This window comes from Rhynchophorus ferrugineus, unplaced genomic scaffold, assembly GCF_030347505.1.
Source record: "Rhynchophorus ferrugineus isolate W39M unplaced genomic scaffold, kcgeb_rfMv2 rfM6, whole genome shotgun sequence".
NCBI classification, from domain to species: domain Eukaryota; kingdom Metazoa; phylum Arthropoda; class Insecta; order Coleoptera; family Curculionidae; genus Rhynchophorus; species Rhynchophorus ferrugineus.
Genome location: NW_027472585.1, coordinates 20,171,599 through 20,193,840, shown reverse-complemented (window position 1 = coordinate 20,193,840; position 22,242 = coordinate 20,171,599). Strand labels below are relative to the sequence as shown.

Here is a 22,242-nt window from a genome sequence, read left to right as displayed (position 1 = left end):
TTACGTTACATAGCAAATAACGGCAAATATTTTCAAAAGTTTTTATGGCTTTTATGGTACATTTCAATTAATTTTCTCTCACTGTTTAACATTGTAAATAATTTGAATTAAAGAAATATATAGTAACCATATAATTAACTAGCTATTATAAATAATATAATAAAATATTTGTGCTATTAGATTATTATTATTATTTAAAAACATATAGAATATATTTGGGTATTAATTTGAAATCGTAGGGGAATATCGAAACTGTTTTCTCCTACTACAGCCAACTTCAGGAAATTGACAGAATCCGTTGACTTTTAAATCTTTGAAAAAATTAAAGATCGGCAATTCGGTTTGTATGTATTCAAGTTGTTTTTATTTGTTATACTTATATGATCGTTTGTGTGTTAACGTTTTATAATTTGTTATAGTTTAAGTTAAATTTAAGGAATTTTATGCCATGTTCTTTCAGGTAAATTTATTTTAACACTATTTAAATAACTAAGATGTTATATTTATTGATTGCTAGTGGAATATTGATTGTAACATATTGTAGATTTCGCCAGTCGTAAGAAAGAACACTAAACCCGTTGTGCAAAAGAAGCAGGAAAATGAAGAAGTCGAAATTGAAATGCTATCGTTGGCTCCTTTTACACCTACTCCTAAAATATTGTTTGAAAATGTCGTAGTCGGTGCAGTACAAACTCGAAAAATACTCATACAAAATCCGACTTCACAAGATATAGATGTAATAATACAACATTATTGAAGGCAAATTGAATTTTTAATATCTTCTTTCTTTAAGATATATATTAATAATTCGGTGCCAGAAGATATAGGTCTAATGTTCAGCTGGACTCATAATCACATTGCAAGGAATACTGAATGTATGTTAGAACTATCATGGTGTCCGAAACAGGATGAAGCATGTCGACATAGTATTATTTTTACTGATGGTAAAAGACTTAATAGGAATGTTGCCATAACATTTAAGTCAGTTTCACCTAAGGTAAGTCCTTCATTCAATTGTTGTTATTAAGGAGAGTAGATGATGTAGATTTGTTTTTGATTTATTTGTTTTTATTGCCACCTTTTATCGTTTGGTTTTGCAATCATGAAAAAAAAATTATGGGTGCTTGTTATAGTTGCTTTTTTTGTTTAAATGGTACCTATATGTACTTAGAAATTCAAAAACAAAATTTTAATTTAAATAGTATTATTTCTGTGTTAAAGAGTAAAAACTAGATTATCAATTGGATTGTATGTACATACTGTGTTCCTTAATTTATTAATAAAATAAAAGAGCTTTCTTCTTAATAAATGGCTGTAAGTAATCAAGCTGTTGTGTAATTTTTATTTATCTCACCTAAACATTCATTTTGGCAGAATTTCAGAATTGAAAAAATAGAAACATTTATATTCTCCATTGTCTCAATTATTGTTTTAATATTCTCCCTGAAAAAAAAACAGGTGGTAGAAAATAATAAAATAAAATTACTGGTGTTTTAGCATTTTCATATTTATTGCAAATAGTTAATGAAAAAAATGTTACAAAGGTTACACTTATAATTAGCCATCACATAATAATTAAAGCAAACATCATTATCATCATCAATACATACTCCATGCTCAGTAAGGATGAATTTCAACCAATACATTGCTGTTGATGCTGTGGAATTTTAAATATTTTTCTCCGAATCTGACCTTAGATATTGTAATCCATGTAATTTTTCAGGCTGTTTCCACACAGAAGTTTGATTATGACACAGAAATTTTAGTGTTGATTGTCGTTGTGATTTCCAGTAGCACTTGATCCTTAATTTATTAATACTTCTTTCTCTAATACTTTTTTTTTATATATAATTTATTATTTTTTATAATATTTATTTTTCTTCATTTATTCCCAATATAAATGGATTTACAAATTGAATTATATCTTGAACTACACTTTATCCATTAAATTCATACTTGTGTTGTATCAACAAGATAGGGATATTCCAAAACCTCTGAATCACAGATTTCTGGATTTCTCCATGTTAACTGGCATTTCAAATGACATTGAAATGTAATATTAACCACCACAAAATGGTTGCAAATGGTAGTAGCATTCTGATTAATTTTTCCACAGTGAATCCTAAAAATTCTAGCCAATTGGTCTATTGCACTGAAATATCTAGCTAGAATGAACAAATCAGCTGCTGGCATACTTATTCTTTTTTCAAATAAATACATAAAATAAGGGAAAACATCTTAATAAATGATTACAGGTATTGAAGTCATTAAATAATCTTTGCTCATCCCTTAGTTATTGTTTTATCAGTTAAAATTGATTACAGGTAAATTATACTTAAAAATAAATTTTGCGGAGACAGTTTCTCAATGGGTCGTTGTTTAACTGATGATATCTAGGAAATGGAGAGAGGTACTGTCATATCATTAATTTTTTTTTGGTATAGTTAAAATAATTTTATTTTCACAATTAAAGTGGATCTTTACTGAATGATAACCTCTTGACTTTATTATATTCATTTAGAACAATGAATTGATAGTATAGTTCATCACCGCAGTCTAAATGTATGATTGGTTACTGAAGCTTGTTGCCAGTTTTTTAAAATTATTTGAGACTTACATTATATTTGGTTTTTATATCGGATATCCGGTAGTTTTGGTTATGTTTGCGGGTCTCCATAACATCCCTGTTAAAATCATTTTTATTATTGCTTGATGGATATTGTATGAATGTTTATTTATTCTATCAACTAATATCCATTTTTATGTATTTTTTTTGTCTAAGTTGTAGTAGAAATAAAAGTGCTTTAAATATTTTAGCAAATGAAATCAAAAGGGGTAAAAAGTAAATCCAAAACTCAAAATCAAAAGCCAGCTACTTTACCCCTGAAAAGGAAACCAGTTTCGCCAACTAAAAAATTGAGAAGTGTAAATATGTCTCCCGTTAGGATAAATGGCGCTTGTTATCTGTCTCCCGAAAAATATCATAGACCACCTCACACCTACTTGAAGACAGATACATTTTATACATCCCCTAAATCGCAACAACAGAGTCAGAAATATGCACGTCATCATACATTCGAAAGGTTATCGTCGAAGGAGAATAAAGAGAACGAGTTGCTGTTGCATGAACCAAACTTTTTGAGTAGCACAGCAAAGTCTTTCCTGTCGCCTTGTCCGGTGAATTTTTCAATGGATGATAGACGGGAAACCTACATATTGAGCCCTCACCGAGATCGTAGAGAAACGTATATCCTGAAAGTGGACAAAACTGAAACTGTGTTTGAGAGTAAAAACATGTATGTTATAGAGTCACCTATTCATTTGAAAGGCACTTTTACGATGGATAGCATCAGTAATTCTCCGGTGTTTAGAGACAGTCTGGAGTCACCTGGGATCTTACCTTTAAGAGAAAAAAACTTGTTTACTAACGATGAGAACAGGACCTTCAACAAGGATCAGTCGCCTTCGGATGCTCTCAAAGAGGGGATCACGTCTAGTTTTGAGCACAACTTACGACGAGCAGTGGATGCTTTCACGTTTTCTCCATTAATATCTCCCCAGAAGAAGGTCCACGAGAATCACTTCAACAAATTTTCCTCGCCAAACCGTACGTTCGAGAGGACGAGCGAACCGAATTCCACGTTCCAGTTGAACGTCAGCAACGAGACCTACGTTAAGAGCAACAGCAGTTCGGACATCAGCGGAGGTACCTACGTAAAAGACACGTCCGCGGGTGATTTCGAGGATTCCCCTCTTTCCAGCAAGATGCAACGGGCGGAATCACCGGTTTTTCTTAAACCGAGAAGTTTCGACTTCGCCACGATCGTCGAGAACAACAGGAACAACATCGAGCCGAGGAAGTACAAGAATTTGTCCGCTATAGCGGAGGAGTCGAGCATCATAAGCGAGTGTTCGTTCCGCGCGGGCGCCAAACGCAAAAGCCTCAGCACCAGTAACACTTCCATAAAAAGGGGACGGTTAAGTGGGGAACCGAAAACCGATTGGTCCAAGAAAGGTGGTGCTGCGTTTAGGGTTGCTAAAACGTCGACCGGCCTGAATCTGAAACAGTTCGCTACTCAGTCCAAGCCGCAAGAACAGAGCGTGGAGCATATGTCGACGATCCAAGAAACCTCCGTCAAGACCGTCATCGTGCAGAATCCGTTCCTGTATGCCAACGTAATCGACCCTTTTATGTCATCCTCGATTTACAGCACGGAGGAGTGGGTGGAACAACAGGAACTGCACTTTAAGAAATGGCTGAATGTCCTACTCACACCTCCCGAAGAGTTGGACAGTAAAACTGAAATAGACGCCGCGAAGATCTGGCAGGAGTGCAAGAAAAAGGATGTGTCGGAAGCTCCAACTAAAGAAGTGATTTCATACAACTACAACGTAAACAGTAAACTGGCTGCGTTGAGGAGACAATCCCAGAACATGTTTCGATCTAAGGACATGAACGCGGTATTGCAGAAGGTCTGTCAGGTGGTGGACTCGGGGAAGTTATCCATCAGAGAGGACAAAGACCTGCATCTTAACTTAAAGCTTAAGTCCGACATAATGGGCCTGATTTTAGGATACAATCCGCTATGGCTCAGAATCGGCTTGGAAACTATCTACAACGAAGTGATACCGCTGAAGTCGAACTCTGACGCGAACGGACTGGCAGGATTTATCATGGAGCGATTCTTCCGAGACCCCTACTTGATGAAGAAACACAAAACAGTCTACGCGCCCAAATACGCTATCGAGCTTAAGAAATTCATGCTAAAAAAGTTCCTCATTCTGGTTTATTTTCTAGATCAGGCCAAAACCAATAAGTTGATCCCGCATGATCCCTGTTTGTTTTGCAAAAATGCTGCCGACAAGGAAAGCAAACTGGTTCTTACCCACTTTGCTAGAGAAACTTTATCCGCCGTTGGTGACATCAATAAATATCTACGATGTCTGGGGTACAAGGTCGCCCACCAGCAGTCTTACATCCACGAATTTGATTATGCCGTGAAGAATTTGGGCGTAGATCTACGAGATGGCGTTAGATTGGTTAAAGTAATGGAGATCCTGCAGATGCGCGCGGATCTGACTGGTCAATTGCGAGTACCTGCCATATCGCGTCTGCAGAAAGTCCATAACATGCAAGTGGCCTTCAATGCACTCAAGGAAAGCGGATACGAGATACAGTACGATATATCACCCAAGGACATCGTGGATGGACATAAGGAGAATACCCTTTCGTTTCTGTGGCAGATAATCTACAAATATCAAGCCCCTCTTATGGTTAAAAGTGCCACTACGATTCAGAATTGGTTCCGAAGCTTACCGATAATGTTGAAGCGGATGAAGCTGCGAAGAATCCGGGAACGTAGAGAAATAGCTGCCAAGAAAATCCAAGCATGGTACAAAAGGCAAAAACTTTCACGCATTTATCAATCTTTATCAATATTCGTGCGGCAATACATCGGAGAACGCAAACGACATCTAGCAGCAGTGAAGATTCAAAGTTTCTTCAAAATGACACTTTGCAGAAGAAGATATATTCTACTCCGAAATATAGTCATTAAACTTGAACCCTACATCAGGGGATGGCTCATCAGGAATAACTACACTCAAAGATTAGCGGCAGCTAAGATTATACAAAAGAACATCAGGATGCATCAAGCAAGAAAACGGTTCCTGTTGGTAAAGAAGTCTAGTATCACCATTCAAACCTGGTACACATCGATTAGAGTGATGAGAACCTGCAGGAGACAATATTTGGAGACCAAGCGGTTCGTATTAATTATAGAGGAAAGATATCTGGCCTTAAAAATGATGAGGGTTCAACAATGTAGGTACTTATTAATGAGAAAGGCAGCGATCAATATCCAGCAGTATTACAGGGGCTTATTGAAGATGAGAATCGAGAGAGAGTCGTATATCAAGTTGAAACAATCGACGATTAATATTCAGCGGAGATACCGAGGCAACAAAGCTATGATTCACGATCAAAAAATATACACGCAACTGAAACAAGCAACTCTATTCGTTCAGCGCAGATTTAGGGCCAACAAGCTCATGCAGAAAAACCGTGCCATATATCAGAGACAAAAAACTGCATCTATAAAAATTCAGCAATGGTATCGAGCTATTGTAGAAAGGAAGAAGTGTCGCGACTATTACATCTCCCTTCAGTTAGCTACCAAGGTGATCCAGGAAAGATATAGAGCCAAAAAATTAATGGAAGCCCAAAAGAAATCTTACGAAACCTTGAAGACGTCCATCGTGCTCGTTCAGCAAAAATACAAGGCTCTCAGGAATATGAGAAACGTAAGAACAAACTTCTTGTATCTGAAAAATAAGGTCATTTTCATCCAGGCTTTATATCGAGCAAATACACTCAGTAAATTAGAACGAAAACGATATTTGACTCTGAGAAGTGCAGCTATATGTTTACAGCGAAGACTTCGTGCTCAGAACAATATGAAGCTTACGAGAACAAAGTATCAGCTGTTAAGGAGAGCAACCATTACCGTGCAGCGTAGGTTTAGGGCCAATAAACTCAGAACTCAGTGTAAAAACAACTACGATCGATTAAGACAAGCTGCAATCGTAATCCAGAAAAGATATCGCGCTCAAAAAATGATGCTCGAACAGAAACGACGATATCAGGACTTGAAAAAGGCAACGGTAGTTATACAGAGAAGGTTTAGGCAAAATAAAATCTACAAAAATGAAAAATCTCAATATGTTAATTTGAAACAGTCAGTAATAATAGTGCAAAGACAGTTCAGAGCTCAGATCGAGATGAAAATAGTGAGAAGACACTACATTGTGCTCAGAGCGGTTACTGTAACAGTTCAAAGAAGGTTCCGAGCTCAGATGTTGATGAAGCAAGCAAGGCACGATTATTTGGAATTAAAGAAGGCTACTGTGGGGATTCAGAATAGATACAGAGCCCAGAAATCAATGGTGAAGCAAAGAGATTATTATCAGAAATTGAGAGGTGTCACAACTACTGTTCAGCAAAAGTATAGGGCTAAACGTTTAGGTAAGCTTCAGCGAAGCAATTACTTGGACCTGAAACGTGCAACACTAACAATACAACGAAGGTACAGAGCAAAGAGATCGATGATGCAACAGAAACAACGATATGAGCATTTGAAGAATGCTGTCGTTTTTGTCCAGCAGAGATTCAGACAGAACAAACTCTTTGAAATGGAAAAGGCACGATATGAGAGCGTTAAACAGGCTGCTATCGTAATACAACAAAGATTCCGCGCTCATATCGAGATGAGGGCATTGAGAAAGCAGTATCTCTTGCTGAAAGCAACGACGATATTCATACAGAGACGATTCCATGCTAAAATATCAATGATGCAAGCGAGACAGGATTATATAAAATTAAGAAGTGCAGTGTTGGTAATCCAGAGAAGATATAGAGCTCAAAAAGCTATGATTCGGCAAAAAACTCATTACACTCTGTTGAGAAAATTTGCCATCATGATACAACAATGTTATCGGGCTAAGAAATTAGGAAGAGCCCAATTGATTCAGTATAAATCTTTAAAGAATGCCAGTATAGTGTTTCAGAGAAGGTACAGAGCTCATAGAATGATGCTGGAAGACAAGCAGCAATATCATCTTCTGAGAAGTGCCACTATCTTAATCCAGAGGAGGTTTAGACAAAATAAACTGTACCAACTCGAGCACACCCGCTATGAACATCTTAAAAACTCAGCACTTGTTATTCAACGATATTTTAGAGCAAAACTGCAAATGCAATCCTCCAGGTCTCAATATATTCAATTAAAGGCAGCAGTCATTACAGTTCAAACAAGATACAGAGCTTTGGTTTCGATGAGAAACCACAGAACTCGTTTCCAAATCTTGAAAAACGCGGTTATCTCAGTTCAAAGACGGTATAGAGCCCATAAATTAATGGTGGAACAAAGGACCTGTTACCAAGAACTTCGTAGATGTATTTTATTAATTCAACAACGATTCAAAGCGAACAAATTAGCTGCCATACAAAGGGAACGGTACGTGTCTATAAGAAAATCATTGATATTGATACAGAGTAGGTACAGAGCCATAAAAGCCAGAGAAGAGTTTCGAATTAAATATAGGACCATTGCTCACCTTCAGAGATTCGCCCGGGCATATCTGATTAGAAAAGTATATAAACCGCTACTGACACCTGAAGCTATCCAGGCTCGAAAAATTGCAAAAATACAGAACGCAGCTGCAGTGAAGATACAGGTTTGATAAAGTAAGAATTTTTTTAAACTATTTCTCATTGAAATATATTTACAGTCTACTTGGAGAGGGTATTCTTTGAGGAAATCCAACATTCCAGTTATGATTGTTATCAGGAAACATAGAGCAATAGAAGCGGATCCATCTAAGCCCATTGTTCCTGCTAAAACTCTTAGTCAGCGATGTGATATGGCCTTGTCGTGTATGACCAACAAGAAGTCGTCTCTTTTGATGATTATCAAAGCTTTAGAGGATTTAGGTGAGATCAGGTGATTTAATTGATTAGCACTATGGTAGTTCCTTGATTTGTTTCCAGATTTCATAACACGGCACTGTCGAGACACTTGCATTAGAATGAGCATGTTGTTACCCAGCCAGCTCTATATTATTTTAACATCAGCAGCTAGATCCCGACCGGAAATGATCGCCTGTAACGTGGCTACCTTCATACTGATCAACTTCTACAAATATTCTCACACCAGGAAGAACAGCTGGAATCCCGAGTATCTAGATCCAGTTTTCAATGTGTTGTTGCATTGGTGTGACAAGGAAGCGCCGTTATTCTCCACTTTGTGCACTTTGCTTTGGCTCTTTGCCCATGAGGAGCAATGGAAAGAGGTGAGATTTGAGTTTGAATATTTATCTTTTTTTAAATCTCTAGTTTAAATTTATTAAATATCATTGGAGAAGACATTATAAAAATGAAGTTGTGCTGGGTGTGTGTATGTATATTTTATTATGTTTGGATGTTAATGGATTGGTTTTTTTTTCATTGAACTTTTGTTACTTTTGTAGTGAAACTATAATTTCATTCCTTCCGAACTTCTAAGATGGACGAAAAAACTGAACCAAATTGAATGAATGTGAATTCTGAGCACTGCTCAGAATCATCAACACATTCTTGTTTTTGGTCAACAGTGAGCAAACGCGGCACCCACTTTGATCAGAGCTTTCTCATAGTCAAATGCTCATGCAGTATAAAACCAAGACAAGTTCTTTTGATATCTTTACGATGTTAAATAACTCACGCAACTTCACTTTTCGATCAATCAAAACGATTTTGTCGATTTTTTGGTATTACCACCTCATTTGGACGTCCATTGCGTTCTGCATCATCGGTGTCTCTACGACCACGTTTGAAGTCAGCAAACCAACGTTTTATTGTTGTTTCTGATGGAGCAGAGTCCATATAATACTTTTGAAGGCATTGCTTCACCTGAACGGTATTTTTTCCATCAAGAAGCAGTGTAAAATTAAAACAGGAAATAGTGTTTGATCCATTGTTTTGAATATAACAAAAGTAGTGTCACTCTTAGCACAATAACTTACAAATTTATGAGTAGAATATCATGAAATTTTAACAGCTTTCTTTTGAAGGTTAGTACTAACTGAAGAAGTGGCGAATGCAATAAAACTAGTGCCATATAGTGTGTAGTCTAGAGTTGTCGGAATCGATAATTTGGACCGTTTTTTTAACCAAGCCGTTTTTGCTTCAATCGCATATTTGATAATAGAGGTTCGAGTTAATGGTTTGGCCACGTTCAAGAAGCTCATGATGAACAATTCGTTTCCAATCCCATCAAATACTTTGTATCGTCATTATTATCTACGTGTGATGGAGCAACGATTCGCAAATGAAAACTCATTTCATTACATTTTTCATTGTTTATTCATGTAAAAACTGTTTTATCCTAGGATGAGATATGTCGATTTACCTGGTGCAAGATCCTTAATATCAAAATTTCCAGAAGGAAAAAGATCAGCCAATTCTAATACTAAAGTTCGCATAAGCACTCACTACCATAAAGTATTCAAATTCAACTTGAATTAAACTCAAAACATGACCTTCCTTCCGACATATTAATAATACCATATATATATAAAAAAGATTCATAACCGAATTTTTTAACCGAACAAAATATAATTTGAAAATCGTAAATTTATTTTTATACAATTACTAATAATACCGTTTTATCAAAATTATTTTAGGAGATTAAAAATGTGCCGAATATACAACATAGGCTGTCCAAAATACAAACTCTAGTCGAACGAAAGGAGAGCATGGTGTTGAAAACCAAACGATTGGCTAACGTAGCCTCGGTGTTCAGCTACATGGAGAACATTAAATACCCGACGTTAAACGCCAACTGGGGACTTGATTATGACAGGCCCAACACATTTACCAATGCCGTGTTTGCTTGTAGTTCACTTATCAAAATATTAGGCTTCTCTGATTAAGTCATAAGTCCAACTAACTTATCATGTATTATTGTTATTTTTTATGTTAACATGTATATCTTTTATGTATATTGATATTAAAATAAATTATCCTTAAACATTTTTGTTTTCATTTCTTATGATGATCCCAAAACCTGGAAAGTCACCAAACGAAATAAGAGCCTATAGACCTATATCACTGCTGCCAGTAATATCTAAGGTTTTTGAAAAGCTCCTGTTAAAAAGAATAAAACCGATCATAGAGAGAAAAAAACCTAATACTAACACAGTAGATTCCATTCTCATGAGAATATTGAAGTACCAGAGCAGGACACAGACGCAAAAGAATCAAACGATTTGATCTTGTGTGCTGAGGTGCATGTAATAAAAAATACAGCAGTGATATGTATAAACATTATTTCATCAGAGACTGAGATAGGGCCGATGGGTCCTACTAGTTATATACCTAGATTTCAGTTATTATAAAGACAAATTGTAGGTTAGTCGCAAACGACTAGTAACCATGTAATAATTAAATAATTTAAAAAATCTTATGATGCCGATTTAAATATTTTCTTTCAATGTGTATTTTCAATGACATATATTTATCAGAACAGATCTCATATAATAGCTTTTTGTCTATGTTAAATTAGAGCAAAGATGATTGGATAAATATATGGATTTACTTAAAGATATTAAAGAATATTAAAAATGTATTGCGCCAAAACCAAAAGTTTTCTCTCATACTATAATAAATTTAAAGGCAACAATGTGATTATTTTTTTTGGAATAAGCTGTATAGCCATAGACATCTTAATATATTGGTAACATAGATTTTTTAGGGATTAATTTATAATAATATATTCTGCTTTTATCGCTTAAACTTTTCACTGTCCATAGTTTTTACCGCCAATAAACAGACATTTTCTAAAAAAATTATGTCATAGGCATATTATATTTTTGTTTGATACATTTGATGAAGTAGTAAGTTTAAAGCTAATTTTATCTTTATAACCTGGTAAATTGGGGAAGTATAAAAAGGGTTAGACTTTGTTCTGTATAGAGATAGAATTTTATTGCATTCAAGAAACTTTACACTTTCCATAGTTTTCTTTTATCGTTATCAATTAACATAGGTAGTTGGTACTAAACCTAACTAATCAATAACAAATGTTCTTTCGGGAACATCTATTTTTTAAGTTAATTTTTAACGTGTTTTTCGTCATTTTCATCGTTATCGTTTTTAAAACATTAAATAAAATTGACCTCTTTAATATTAATACAAAAAAGATGTGTTCTGGAGAGGAACTCAATCCGCACTCCTAGTAATTTTGGAATTTAATTTAAAAAATATCTACAGTATTACATAGTTGTTTTTTATATCTAAAAACTAGAAACATTCATTCCGAATTTTTTAAGTTTTTATACAAAAACATAATAATAAAAAATAACCCTTACGTTAAACTTATCACTTAGTCTCTTAAACTATTTAACAGTATGTACATTTAGAATTATCATTTTGCTCCTCGATAGGGGAGAAAATTTCTTTTTCCTGTCCTAGACGCGGTAGTTTAATGTCAAGCGGGGTAAGGGTATGTAACCTCTTATACGTACATTTTCAGTTCTAGCTATAAAATGAAACTGATTCTGGCAATGCGCGGACTCGAGAATCAGAAATGTTCTCCTCTAAGGTGTTCATTTTGTGATCTGTTAGTACTTGCATTGAATTATTAGGCCTATAACAGTATTTGTTCCATAAAATACCGTGCTACTTTTAATTGACCGAATGGACCTGCTGATAGCCATGACATCCTAAGCAAAACGCTTAAATAACAGATCGCGCGCATTGTTTAACGCAATACCATTTCGTTTATTGTTTATTTCAACGAAATATCCTATTAATTGGCGAAACAAAGATGTGAACTAGGAGGTAAAACGTTTTCAATCACGTACTAACAGTCTCATCCGAAACACACTGCTATTATTTTCAGTTCTAAGGATAATTTTCTCAATTACCATAAATATGTTTTTATTTAATCTTCTACCGTGTGTATTTAATATAATTTTAAGCTAGATATAGTAAAAATTAAAATAACAGAAAAAAATCAACTAAACCATTGTCATTGTCAAAAACAAAAGTATGTTATCCGGTTGGACTGTTAACGTAAAACAACACAATCGAATATCAGAATGTGAGTGTTTTAATTTATTAATATTAGTAGTATACTTAATTTTGTTTAATAATATTTCTTTGCCCTATTATTAGTTATTGGGATTTTATTATCAACTAGACTTTATGTTTCGTTAACATTCCTTAAACAAAAATCTGATTTTCAGTTAGAAAAGTTTGTTGGGTAATATGGCAAGTGTCAAACTGCTATTCGTTAACACTAAATGGTAAAATAATGCAACATAAAATAGAATCCTTCGTTTGAGACTAACCATACCTAGATTGTTTGTTAAAGCTAGAAAGAAACAGGGCGTTTTAAAGCATATTACAACTATGTTGACAATACGCTTCGTTAGTGACTTCTTATTTGATAACAATTTGTTTTAAGGAAACGAAGAGAGTGGTTGTATTTTTAGTTGTATATATTATGGAATTAGAATCTGATATATTGTCAAAATCGAATTAATGAACATTAAATCACAGAAGAACTAAAAGCAAATTATTAATAAATAAGAAGCTGAAATTTGAGCATTTTACTTATAATATTTAAAAACATTAAGTTAAAAAAGTAAATGTCTACGCTATCCTTTTAATTTTCTTTAATACGCTTCTGTGCTAGAGTATATCATATTTGGTAATAAAGCAAGTTCTCTATGATACAGTCGGATAGTTCGTCGAGAAGGCTTTGGTCTGCTTCCGATCGTCCGCGATTCTCCACGAGCCACCCGGTAAATCGTCACATTTTTTTTTGTTTATAAAAAAACTGGTTGGTTTAAGATTCCTTATATAATTAGTTACCTAATCTTAGAATTATTTTAGTTACACCATGTCTGTTCGCATGCTTATTCGGGTTGGCAGTGTAACGTTTAGAATATAAACCACTCATACGGACAGACATTGTTAAGTGTCAGTTTGGTTCGAAAGGGGAAATAAAGAACAACAATCTAGACGGTGCAATTGTTTTAAATGCAATTTTCAAGATAATCTGACGTCACATAACAGCAAATAGTTTCTCTTAGCAGTCTGATTGGTTGGATATGCACAGGCGTATTTCGATATTAATTTTTTATTCTATCAATATAAAATTGTTAATTTGATTATTAATTTACAAGCTGAAATAGAATATAGTAATATCGCAACTGTCAATGTATCTCTCAAAACGCAAGAAGCTAATGAGATAAAGTGTTATTGTTATTAAAATAAATAAAGGGTATTTTTATTGCTATATATAGAAAAAAACAATGAAAAATAACTCAAAAATGGCCATGTTGTTGTTGGTTGATGCTCATGTGGGGTTGTTTATTTAGTAATTTAGTATATCAGACAATATTTATCACTTTTTTACTCTCACCTTATTTAAAATATTAAAAATAAGATGTAATAAAAATTGATTCAATCGCCCCCCACTCGATAATAGACTAAAAAATATAATAGAGGAAGCAACTTAAAATACCTTAGTGTTTGTTATTTTAAGTGAACCACTGATGACTCCCCCCGCCACCTCGTAATAAAAAATAGAACATGTTTAAATATCCTCCCCCTGAGATCGTCTTACGTTTAAATGAATAGTCCCAATGATTATCAAATATTAAGTGGAATAAAACCTAAACTAGTTCAAGATGACCTGTACAAAAGAAAATATAGAAAAGTTACTAGATCATTACTGAAAATACATACATTTAAAATTCTGTTATATTTATTAATAAGCAAACAAAAAAATACTATACTAGAGTGGTTATTTAAATACCAGTATTCCAAATTATTTAGTAAGACAGTCTAGTAATCGTTTTCACTAATAGTCATGATAAAATATTTCTGTAACCTCAAAACAAAATTACATTTTTGTAAACTAATAGATAAGTTAGAAATATTTGTTTTACCAAACTGCACATGAGCATATTGAACATCCGACGGCTTTGTTGACGTATTTCCTGTTTGTTTGTCATCCACGATGATGGAATGGATTCAAAATACTGTCAAACCAAACTGACATTTCTATTGTGCATTGCGTGCAAGTGAACGCGACTACCTTAAAGTAGTCGGTATCAAATTCGAGGATTATTTACATTCATCCGTAAAGAGTATAATAAGAATGTATTACACATATATAGATAATACCTATAAACAATACGGGCTTGGAAAACAATTGGTGGTGGTGATTTCGTGAAAAAATCGATAACAAAATCTTAATAAAAATCGATAAGCCTCAAGCAATTAACAATATGAACTTAGCCATCTTTGATCTAACATCGAAGTTATTTCTTAGGGTACATCCACATTAAGGTAACATTTCGTTATTAGAAATTGCCAGGTGTTAAACAAATACATAATATAATATGTTCAATATTCAAGTTGTAAGCAAAATTGTGTAACGTAGTGTAATTTTTTAATTTTCGTTTATCGGAAAGTAAATTGTAAAGCGTTAATACAAGGCATTAATATAACCCGCTGAGACGAAGAATTCTTGCTGCGTTAGAATTTAAAAATAAGTAGTTATCAGTTTAAGTAAAAAGTAAACAGTAACTTCCTAGATAATAAATTTTTCTTTTTTTTAATATTTATAATTAGTATTTATTCCAATATAAGACAAAGTTGGAAAGTTATTCTTATCTTATGATATTCTTTGGATAATATATTTTGCAATAAACAATATTAGACATGAAATAAACTTAATGTGCAACTAATATTAATTAAGGTTATGTTTTGGTATCTTCTGTGAAAAGTAATGTTTTCTCAAACTAGAAAAAATATTTAAACAATAAATACAAATTTCGACAACTATTACCAAAATATATAAAAAAATCTTCGGATAATATGTGTATTATTTAGTGATAAATAAAAATTAATTGTAAATTTGTTACTGTGTCTGTCAATGTTGTCAAATGCATTGTAGTTATTTTATAACGTACAACTGTCAATATATTTTAAAAAGTTCTTAGTAAAAATAAGTCGTGGCAAATGACAAAGAAAAGTGAATATGAATTAAGGTTATAATATTGTTGAAAATACAAACTTAAAAGAAGAAAGTTGGGAAACTATTGTTAAATTTTTGTTGCGAATATTGTATGTTCTTCTCTCAACATATTTAGAAAGTTGCCAGCAAATGAGTCACAAAATAATTCGTAATATGATGTAGAATATTAACAAAAAAGTTGACATTAAGGTTATAATCTAGTAACTTTTGTAAAATACTAACTCATAAAAAACTTGTAAAATTATTGTCAAATGTATTGAGGTTATGTTTATCTGTGAAAAGCTATCATAAATCATATTGAGGTTATGTTACAATATGTCAAATATCAAGTCTGGTCTAACATTCTTCAATATATTTGTCAATGTCACAAGTGAAATATGTTAACCACAATGTGGACGTACCTTTCAACCTGTTAACCAAAATCGGACCAATAAACGAGTGATTTGCGGAGGGGTGAATGACGATGGGTATTAGTCAAATCGCAACAAGCAGTTTAAAGTTCTTCGTAGGGTAATCCGAGCCACCTCGTGGGATTAGCGAATTCTCCGTGTCTCCTATTAACTGTCCATCCACTCAACAACCGCGCTGATCTCGACCACTGGCGCAGAAAAGCAGGCGGCAGAAGGAGAATGATAGAAGGATGGAGGTGGAGGGGGGAGTCGGTCGGTTTGACCTCGCACGGATTGTTCAGCCGATGCCTTAACAGGGGATCGAACGTTTTGTGAGTTCAAGAGGTATTCAACGACATCTACGGCACTGGCGGCGTATCATCATTTTTTTTTATATTAAACTGAGCATGTTAAGGCCATATTAAACCTCGAAAGAAGTTCAATTTTAATATCACTCATACACAATTATCACTAGCTGTTAGTCTAGATGCAATGCGTCGCTTTGTTTCAATTCACCTTTATTGAACCTGAAATATAAAACATGTTAAATATATTGGTCATGATGAAGTTGATTAAAACGAAATCACAGAAAGCTTTGACTATTAACGTTTGACATTTATTTAAACATTCAATAAAACTATTAATCCAGCCAGCATTTGGCAAACTTCGACAGCTTCCGCCTCATTTTGCGACGTTGTGAATTACAAGCAATCGAAAAGCAGATTCCAAACAGCAGAGTACTGCTAATTTTGTTGTGGCGCTGAAACTGGTTGGGTCTCTAGTTTCCGTATTGTGTGTTGTTCCCAGTTTATCGTTATTTTACATGTACTATTATATTACTCGAGTTATTAATTGATCTTTCTTTTTATAAGTAGTCTTAAGAAGTTATTGTTTTGCATATACTGTTTGTTTAAGACCTTATATAAATTAGTTTTTCAAGTAAATTAATAGTTTTTGTGTTTACCCTTTCCCATGTTATAACTTTAGGTTAATTTTTGAATCCAAGAAAAATATACATATATTTTCTTGAAATACGCATATACATGAGCATTTGGTTAAAACACGAGGAGAGAAAGAATACTAACTGTTTTGCAAATGCATTAGGAAGAATGTAGTGATTAAATTTAGTTTTATCTAGAAACATGTATATAGGTACCTTCTTATTATATAATAAACTAAAGAGAAATACCAGTGATATAAAAATGACTTAACAAGGAAACACTGTATAGAAAGAAACAAGAACTAAGCGTAAAAGGTAAATATGCTCTCTAATGAAAGTAAAATATATTACTTAGATATATGTTAGCTGGATTAGGCTTCCAAGGAATAACAATACATAAAAAAACGTGCCTAGAACTCTTAACTCATAGGAGGTATGAATGACCTCAATGTAAATATAATAAAACACAACCCTAACCTACAAGCTATTATAACTGTATAATTAACTGCAGTTTTAAATCCATCGAAAATATATGCATTAGATGTACTATAATGTTAAAATAAATTATATATTAAAAAATAATTATTTTTGATAACTGTAATTTTGTTTAATTATTTTATTTAGATTAGAATTTTGTTGTATGTCAATGCCAAAATATACTAAAACTCAGAGTTGATGCGGCAACATTGCGACGTTTTGACGTCATTAATTCAGATGACTTGAGTTCACTCTTTTATTGAACGGACTCTATATGTCAGATGTTCGTATTATTTTGTCCATCGCCTGTGCTAATAGATTTCCACTTCTGAATCCTACTGTATATCTATGTTATATATTATAGGGATTTGTCAAAAAGCTTGACTGAAATAGCATCTTGTTTTGTTTGCATTTCATTCGTTTTCACTTTTTGTGTTACGAGCTGTGTTCAAATATGATCGAGATAAATACTCTGACATGTTTATTTACTATTGAAAAAATGTATAGTTTTTAGGCAAGTTTTTTAATACCGGTATCGAAGAACTATTGGGCAACTCGCACAGCCATGTGCGCACGAACTCCTCTACCTCGACCTCGGTGTTAAATCTTTGACCACCGAGGGTTTCTTTCAGTGATCCAAAGATGTGGTAGTCGCAGGGTGATAAATCCAGACTGTAGGAGGGATGTTCCAGTACCTCCCACCCTAATTCCGATATTGTATCGAGCGTGAGACGCGCGGTTTGAGGGCGCGTGTTATCCTGGAGAAGAATTCCATTTCGTGCTGGAATTCTCCTCCATTTCGAGCGATAAGCGGATTTCACGTGTGTTTTCAGTAGGTGTTAGAGTACTATGCAGCATTAATGGTACGTTGCTATCTTGGGAGATATCTTAGACGATATCGGGAGTGTAATAGTGTAACTATGTCTCGTCTGTAGTGAAGATTTTCGAAGTTCAACAATTTAGGAACCCATCGCGTCTTTATTTTGCGATATTGGAGGTGTTAAACACGGCAGCCCTACTTAGGCACTCACTACCGAACTGACTTCGCAAACGCAGAAAAATTTCCTTCTTTTTAACGCCTTCCCACACTAAAAAACGAATGACGTTCGTAAGGGACCCAGTTATCACATACTCAAGCCATGACCTTCAAAATATACAAGCGCCATCTACAGCGTTTGTTTTCAATATATTTGAAACACCCTCGTATTACACTGATTTTGTTTGGTTAGGATCTTCTTAGTTTAGTTATACGCTTAATAATATTGTGAAAAAAATACATAAGGGACAATTTATATAAAAATATTGATGGCTCGTCAAGGAGCACCAAAAAATTGTAATGCCTTTCGTGTTTTTAATTTTGAAAATAACTCAATAAATTTCACTGCAATTAAATAGAAAAAATGTTTAATTAAAACCTACTTCATGCCTTATCGAAGTTGTTATTATGTGTCCCGAAATATTCTTTTAATATTTATTAATAATTTATCACTATTATATTAAATAACGACGTCAGAATAAAATCAAGGTCACCGATGACGTTAATTTCGATTTTAGTGACGTTTGACGTCGAACAAATGAATAATTGATATACGTACTAGATTAGAGATCGTCAACATTTCACCTAGACCAGGCATTTAATGTCTTTGGGGTCGTTTGAGACTGTGGCGAAGGTATGTAGCGCAGGCCTTACTTCGCTCCACGATCAGTTCGACCAGGTGGTCTTCGATGGCCAAGAGCGGCGTGGGAAGCGGCAGCAGGCTGAACGTGGCGATATGAAGAGTTTCCCATTGTCAGACGGCGCTATTCGGGAATCTCGGAGGTGGCAGTGGAGGGGGTTGCGAGGGCCCATTGTCACCGGCACGAGAAGATCGCTCCGAACCAGCTGCGGACAGAAACAAAAGAACAAACAATGACGTGGAATGTTTCCGAATCGTTATACGTCCGTCCCAAGTTTACGTATCAAGACCAGGAATTAATTGATATCGGTGCCAACTATTGGCCAAAGTTTTAATGCCGTGTGTCGTATGATACTCTACAGAGATTGCAGTAAATGGACACTGGCGTGTGTGCGGATTGGCCAGAATTGCTCATGCGTATTTATTCTAAACTAAGTTGACAGATTTCACAGCGGCACTTTAAATTAGTTTATACAGTGTTATGTTTACAAAAGTTTGTTGAGGTAATATATTTATTTATTATAGTAGAGAAAATTAGCAGCAGGCAATACGAAAGTATGTGTATAAGGTATGAATTACTAGTAAAATGTTATAATTTTAATGTTCATGGCATATTATAAAGAACATTCAAGGCAAGGGGAAAATAAACAATTTGGAACTAAGAGTGTAAGTGAAAGAAGAAATGAGAAAAGTTACTAATAAAACAAATGAAACCAAATTTATGCAACTGGTGGATATAGACATTACAACATTACAAAAGCTGATAAAGTTGAATTTTTAAATTATTCGTATGTATGTATTGCAGATATAACTTGTAATATATAATAAAATATTGTAATTGTAAATATATAGTGTGAGGACAGAATAAAATGTTGGCCCATTGTTTCCGAAAAAATGCTGGAATCAACATAAATATGGCAATAGGTTTCTCTAACAATCTCCTAATATCCTGAAGGGGAATGATAGGGTAACAGTTCCAAAAATATTAGATTCATTAGATGATCTGATTGATTTGAGAGTATGGAAAAGGATTTTGGATATTGAACAACAAAATGCCAGATAGAGTAATTAACAGAGCTCATAAGAAATCATAACTCACAAAAGATAAGTATACAATCCATACAGTTTTGCAACTTTCAGGCAAATTTGGAATAAAATATCAGAATAAAACGATAATAAATATGTTAGAGTATACTATAACAAATTAAATTATATCAATTTTAGTTTTTGTATTAATATTTTATTTATATTGTTTGTTGGTGTGTGTTTTATTTAGATTACTTGTTTTTGTTTAGTTTATTGCAATAAAATATTATACGATATAATATTTCAATTTTTCTGCATTATTTATCTGCTCCGGAGAGTTACATAAACCGAAAGAAATAACAAACTGTAAAGCTTCAAATCCTCTGTTATCAAATGATTTCACGCTTTCTATTAACTCCATCTTATGTTATATTTACACTATCTTAAAAACGCATGATATTTCATTTAAACATCTACTTTTTGTTATACTTTTGAAATATCTGCATTGATTTTGCAGATAAAAAGTTAATATATAAAATATACGAATATGACCAGGTTTCATTCTTACCTTTACTATAATCTTCAAACAAATTCTGTTTTTTTGATATTAACATAAATATTGTGTTCCTTGTGTTCAATAATAATCTCTGAAATTAGTGTTACAAAGCTATAACATTTTACAAACAATTCATAGCTCTTTTGTATTGTCTGCTGCTAATTTTCTGTATTAAATAATAATATTACCTCAATAAGTTTTGTAAACATAAAATTAATATAAAAATTACTTCCTAATCACAACTCTGGTCATAGAATAACGAAATTTAGAAGTGACAGTTATATGGAAACATCGGGTCCCACGTTCAAGCCTTTCGGAATCCCCGTTACGCGGCCAAATGTAAATGAAAAATGCAACAGCTATATGTATGTTTCTCTCTCGTTCGGCTTGGGTATTAATAATTCTAACCTAAAAGTTAACGGCCATTTTTAGGTGATATAATTTGTGTTGTTTATTTACGTCAAGTTTTTTATATGTGTTTTTATACATATTTAACAATTACTTTATATTATTCTGGGATCTCTTATGATCTTCTATGTAGGTCCAGGAAAGTTTTTAATCATTTTAAAGATGAAGACTATAGACTATATATAAAATAATAAGTATTTTGTAATGATGTATTTCATTGAAATAATTAAGCAATATTTATTGAGATTCTTTACCTTTACTATAAGACAAGGAAAATATGCCCCCAACAGAACTATTACAATCACGTAAGTTTTTTGAGGCTGATAGATATATAGGAGATTCTTCTACCCCAACAAGACAGAAGAAATATATAATAAGAAACTTATATTTATTATTAGAGAATGGAGGTTCTAACTTGAAATTTATATGTTCATTTGCAGATAACTCAGCCTGTCCCGTCAGCTTCGTTTCAGGTTGGATGAAAAACTAATGGCTTTACCCTTATTGAAATGCAGGCAGCGGATATAAACTGTTATCGAAGATATTCTGCTTGTCTTCTAGAAGAACATTAATGCAGATACTAAATAAGGTTCCTTTTTGCTGCAGGAGTAGTAACCTCTAATTTTGGTCGTTAGTTCAGAAATTTGACTGTATAGACTGAACTGCAGTTGTCATATTTGATGAAATGTTCCTCAATTTAGGTAGATTATTAATTTAGTTGATTCTAAAAAATAAAACAACAGAACCATTAATAGTTATATGATCTTATTTTAATGTTTGTTTTAAATATTAGACAGAAGATAATATCAGTGAATTACGTGTTTTCGGTAGTAATTACATCAATGACTTTATGGTCAAAGAAAATTAATGTAATTGTAATATATCAATAAAATATATTTAAATATATTTATTTTTTTATTTTCCCACTAAAAGTAAAATATATTTTTTTTAATTTCCCGCTCACATTTTTAAAATTCCCGCTAAACATTTTTAAATTTCCCGCCGTAACTGTCATAAGGCGCGTGCGTAAGTGCCCTCATACGGGGATTCCGAGCGTAACTTAAAACCAATTTTAACATAGGAGATGCGCTTCTAAATGTCTTTATTCTATAACTCTGGTAAATAACAACGTGTGGTTGTTGTCACGCTTGTCATCTGTCAAGCTGGCAGCAGTATA

The 22,242-nt window shown here is 33.5% G+C and overlaps 2 protein-coding genes across 15 annotated transcripts in view; one reads left to right on the top strand and one right to left on the bottom strand.

Annotated features, from left to right (window-relative positions):
- Positions 1 to 329: 329 nt before the first annotated feature.
- On the top strand, positions 330 to 10,570 carry asp (microtubule assembly factor abnormal spindle). Its single transcript, XM_076408706.1, has 7 exons — positions 330 to 460; positions 545 to 736; positions 794 to 997; positions 2,818 to 8,235; positions 8,290 to 8,491; positions 8,549 to 8,850; positions 10,222 to 10,570. The coding sequence occupies exons 1-7, from the start codon at positions 449 to 451 to the stop codon at positions 10,468 to 10,470; spliced, it is 6,579 nt and encodes a 2,192-aa protein (XP_076264821.1). The 5' UTR covers positions 330 to 448; the 3' UTR covers positions 10,471 to 10,570.
- A 928-nt stretch (positions 10,571 to 11,498) lies between these two features.
- Glut1 (Glucose transporter 1) overlaps positions 11,499 to 22,242 on the bottom strand; it is a 75,054-nt gene continuing 64,310 nt past the window's right edge. For 4 of the 14 annotated variants that reach the window (XM_076407653.1, XM_076407652.1, XM_076407655.1 and 1 more), the window contains one exon: positions 19,069 to 19,281. In XM_076407653.1, the coding sequence (XP_076263768.1) occupies positions 19,190 to 19,281 (92 nt within the window). In that variant the 3' untranslated portion in view covers positions 19,069 to 19,189. Of the gene's footprint in view, positions 16,510 to 18,994; positions 19,282 to 22,242 lie in introns of those variants that run through there. The other 10 variants (XM_076407666.1, XM_076407668.1, XM_076407667.1 and 7 more) reach the window with 7 other exon arrangements.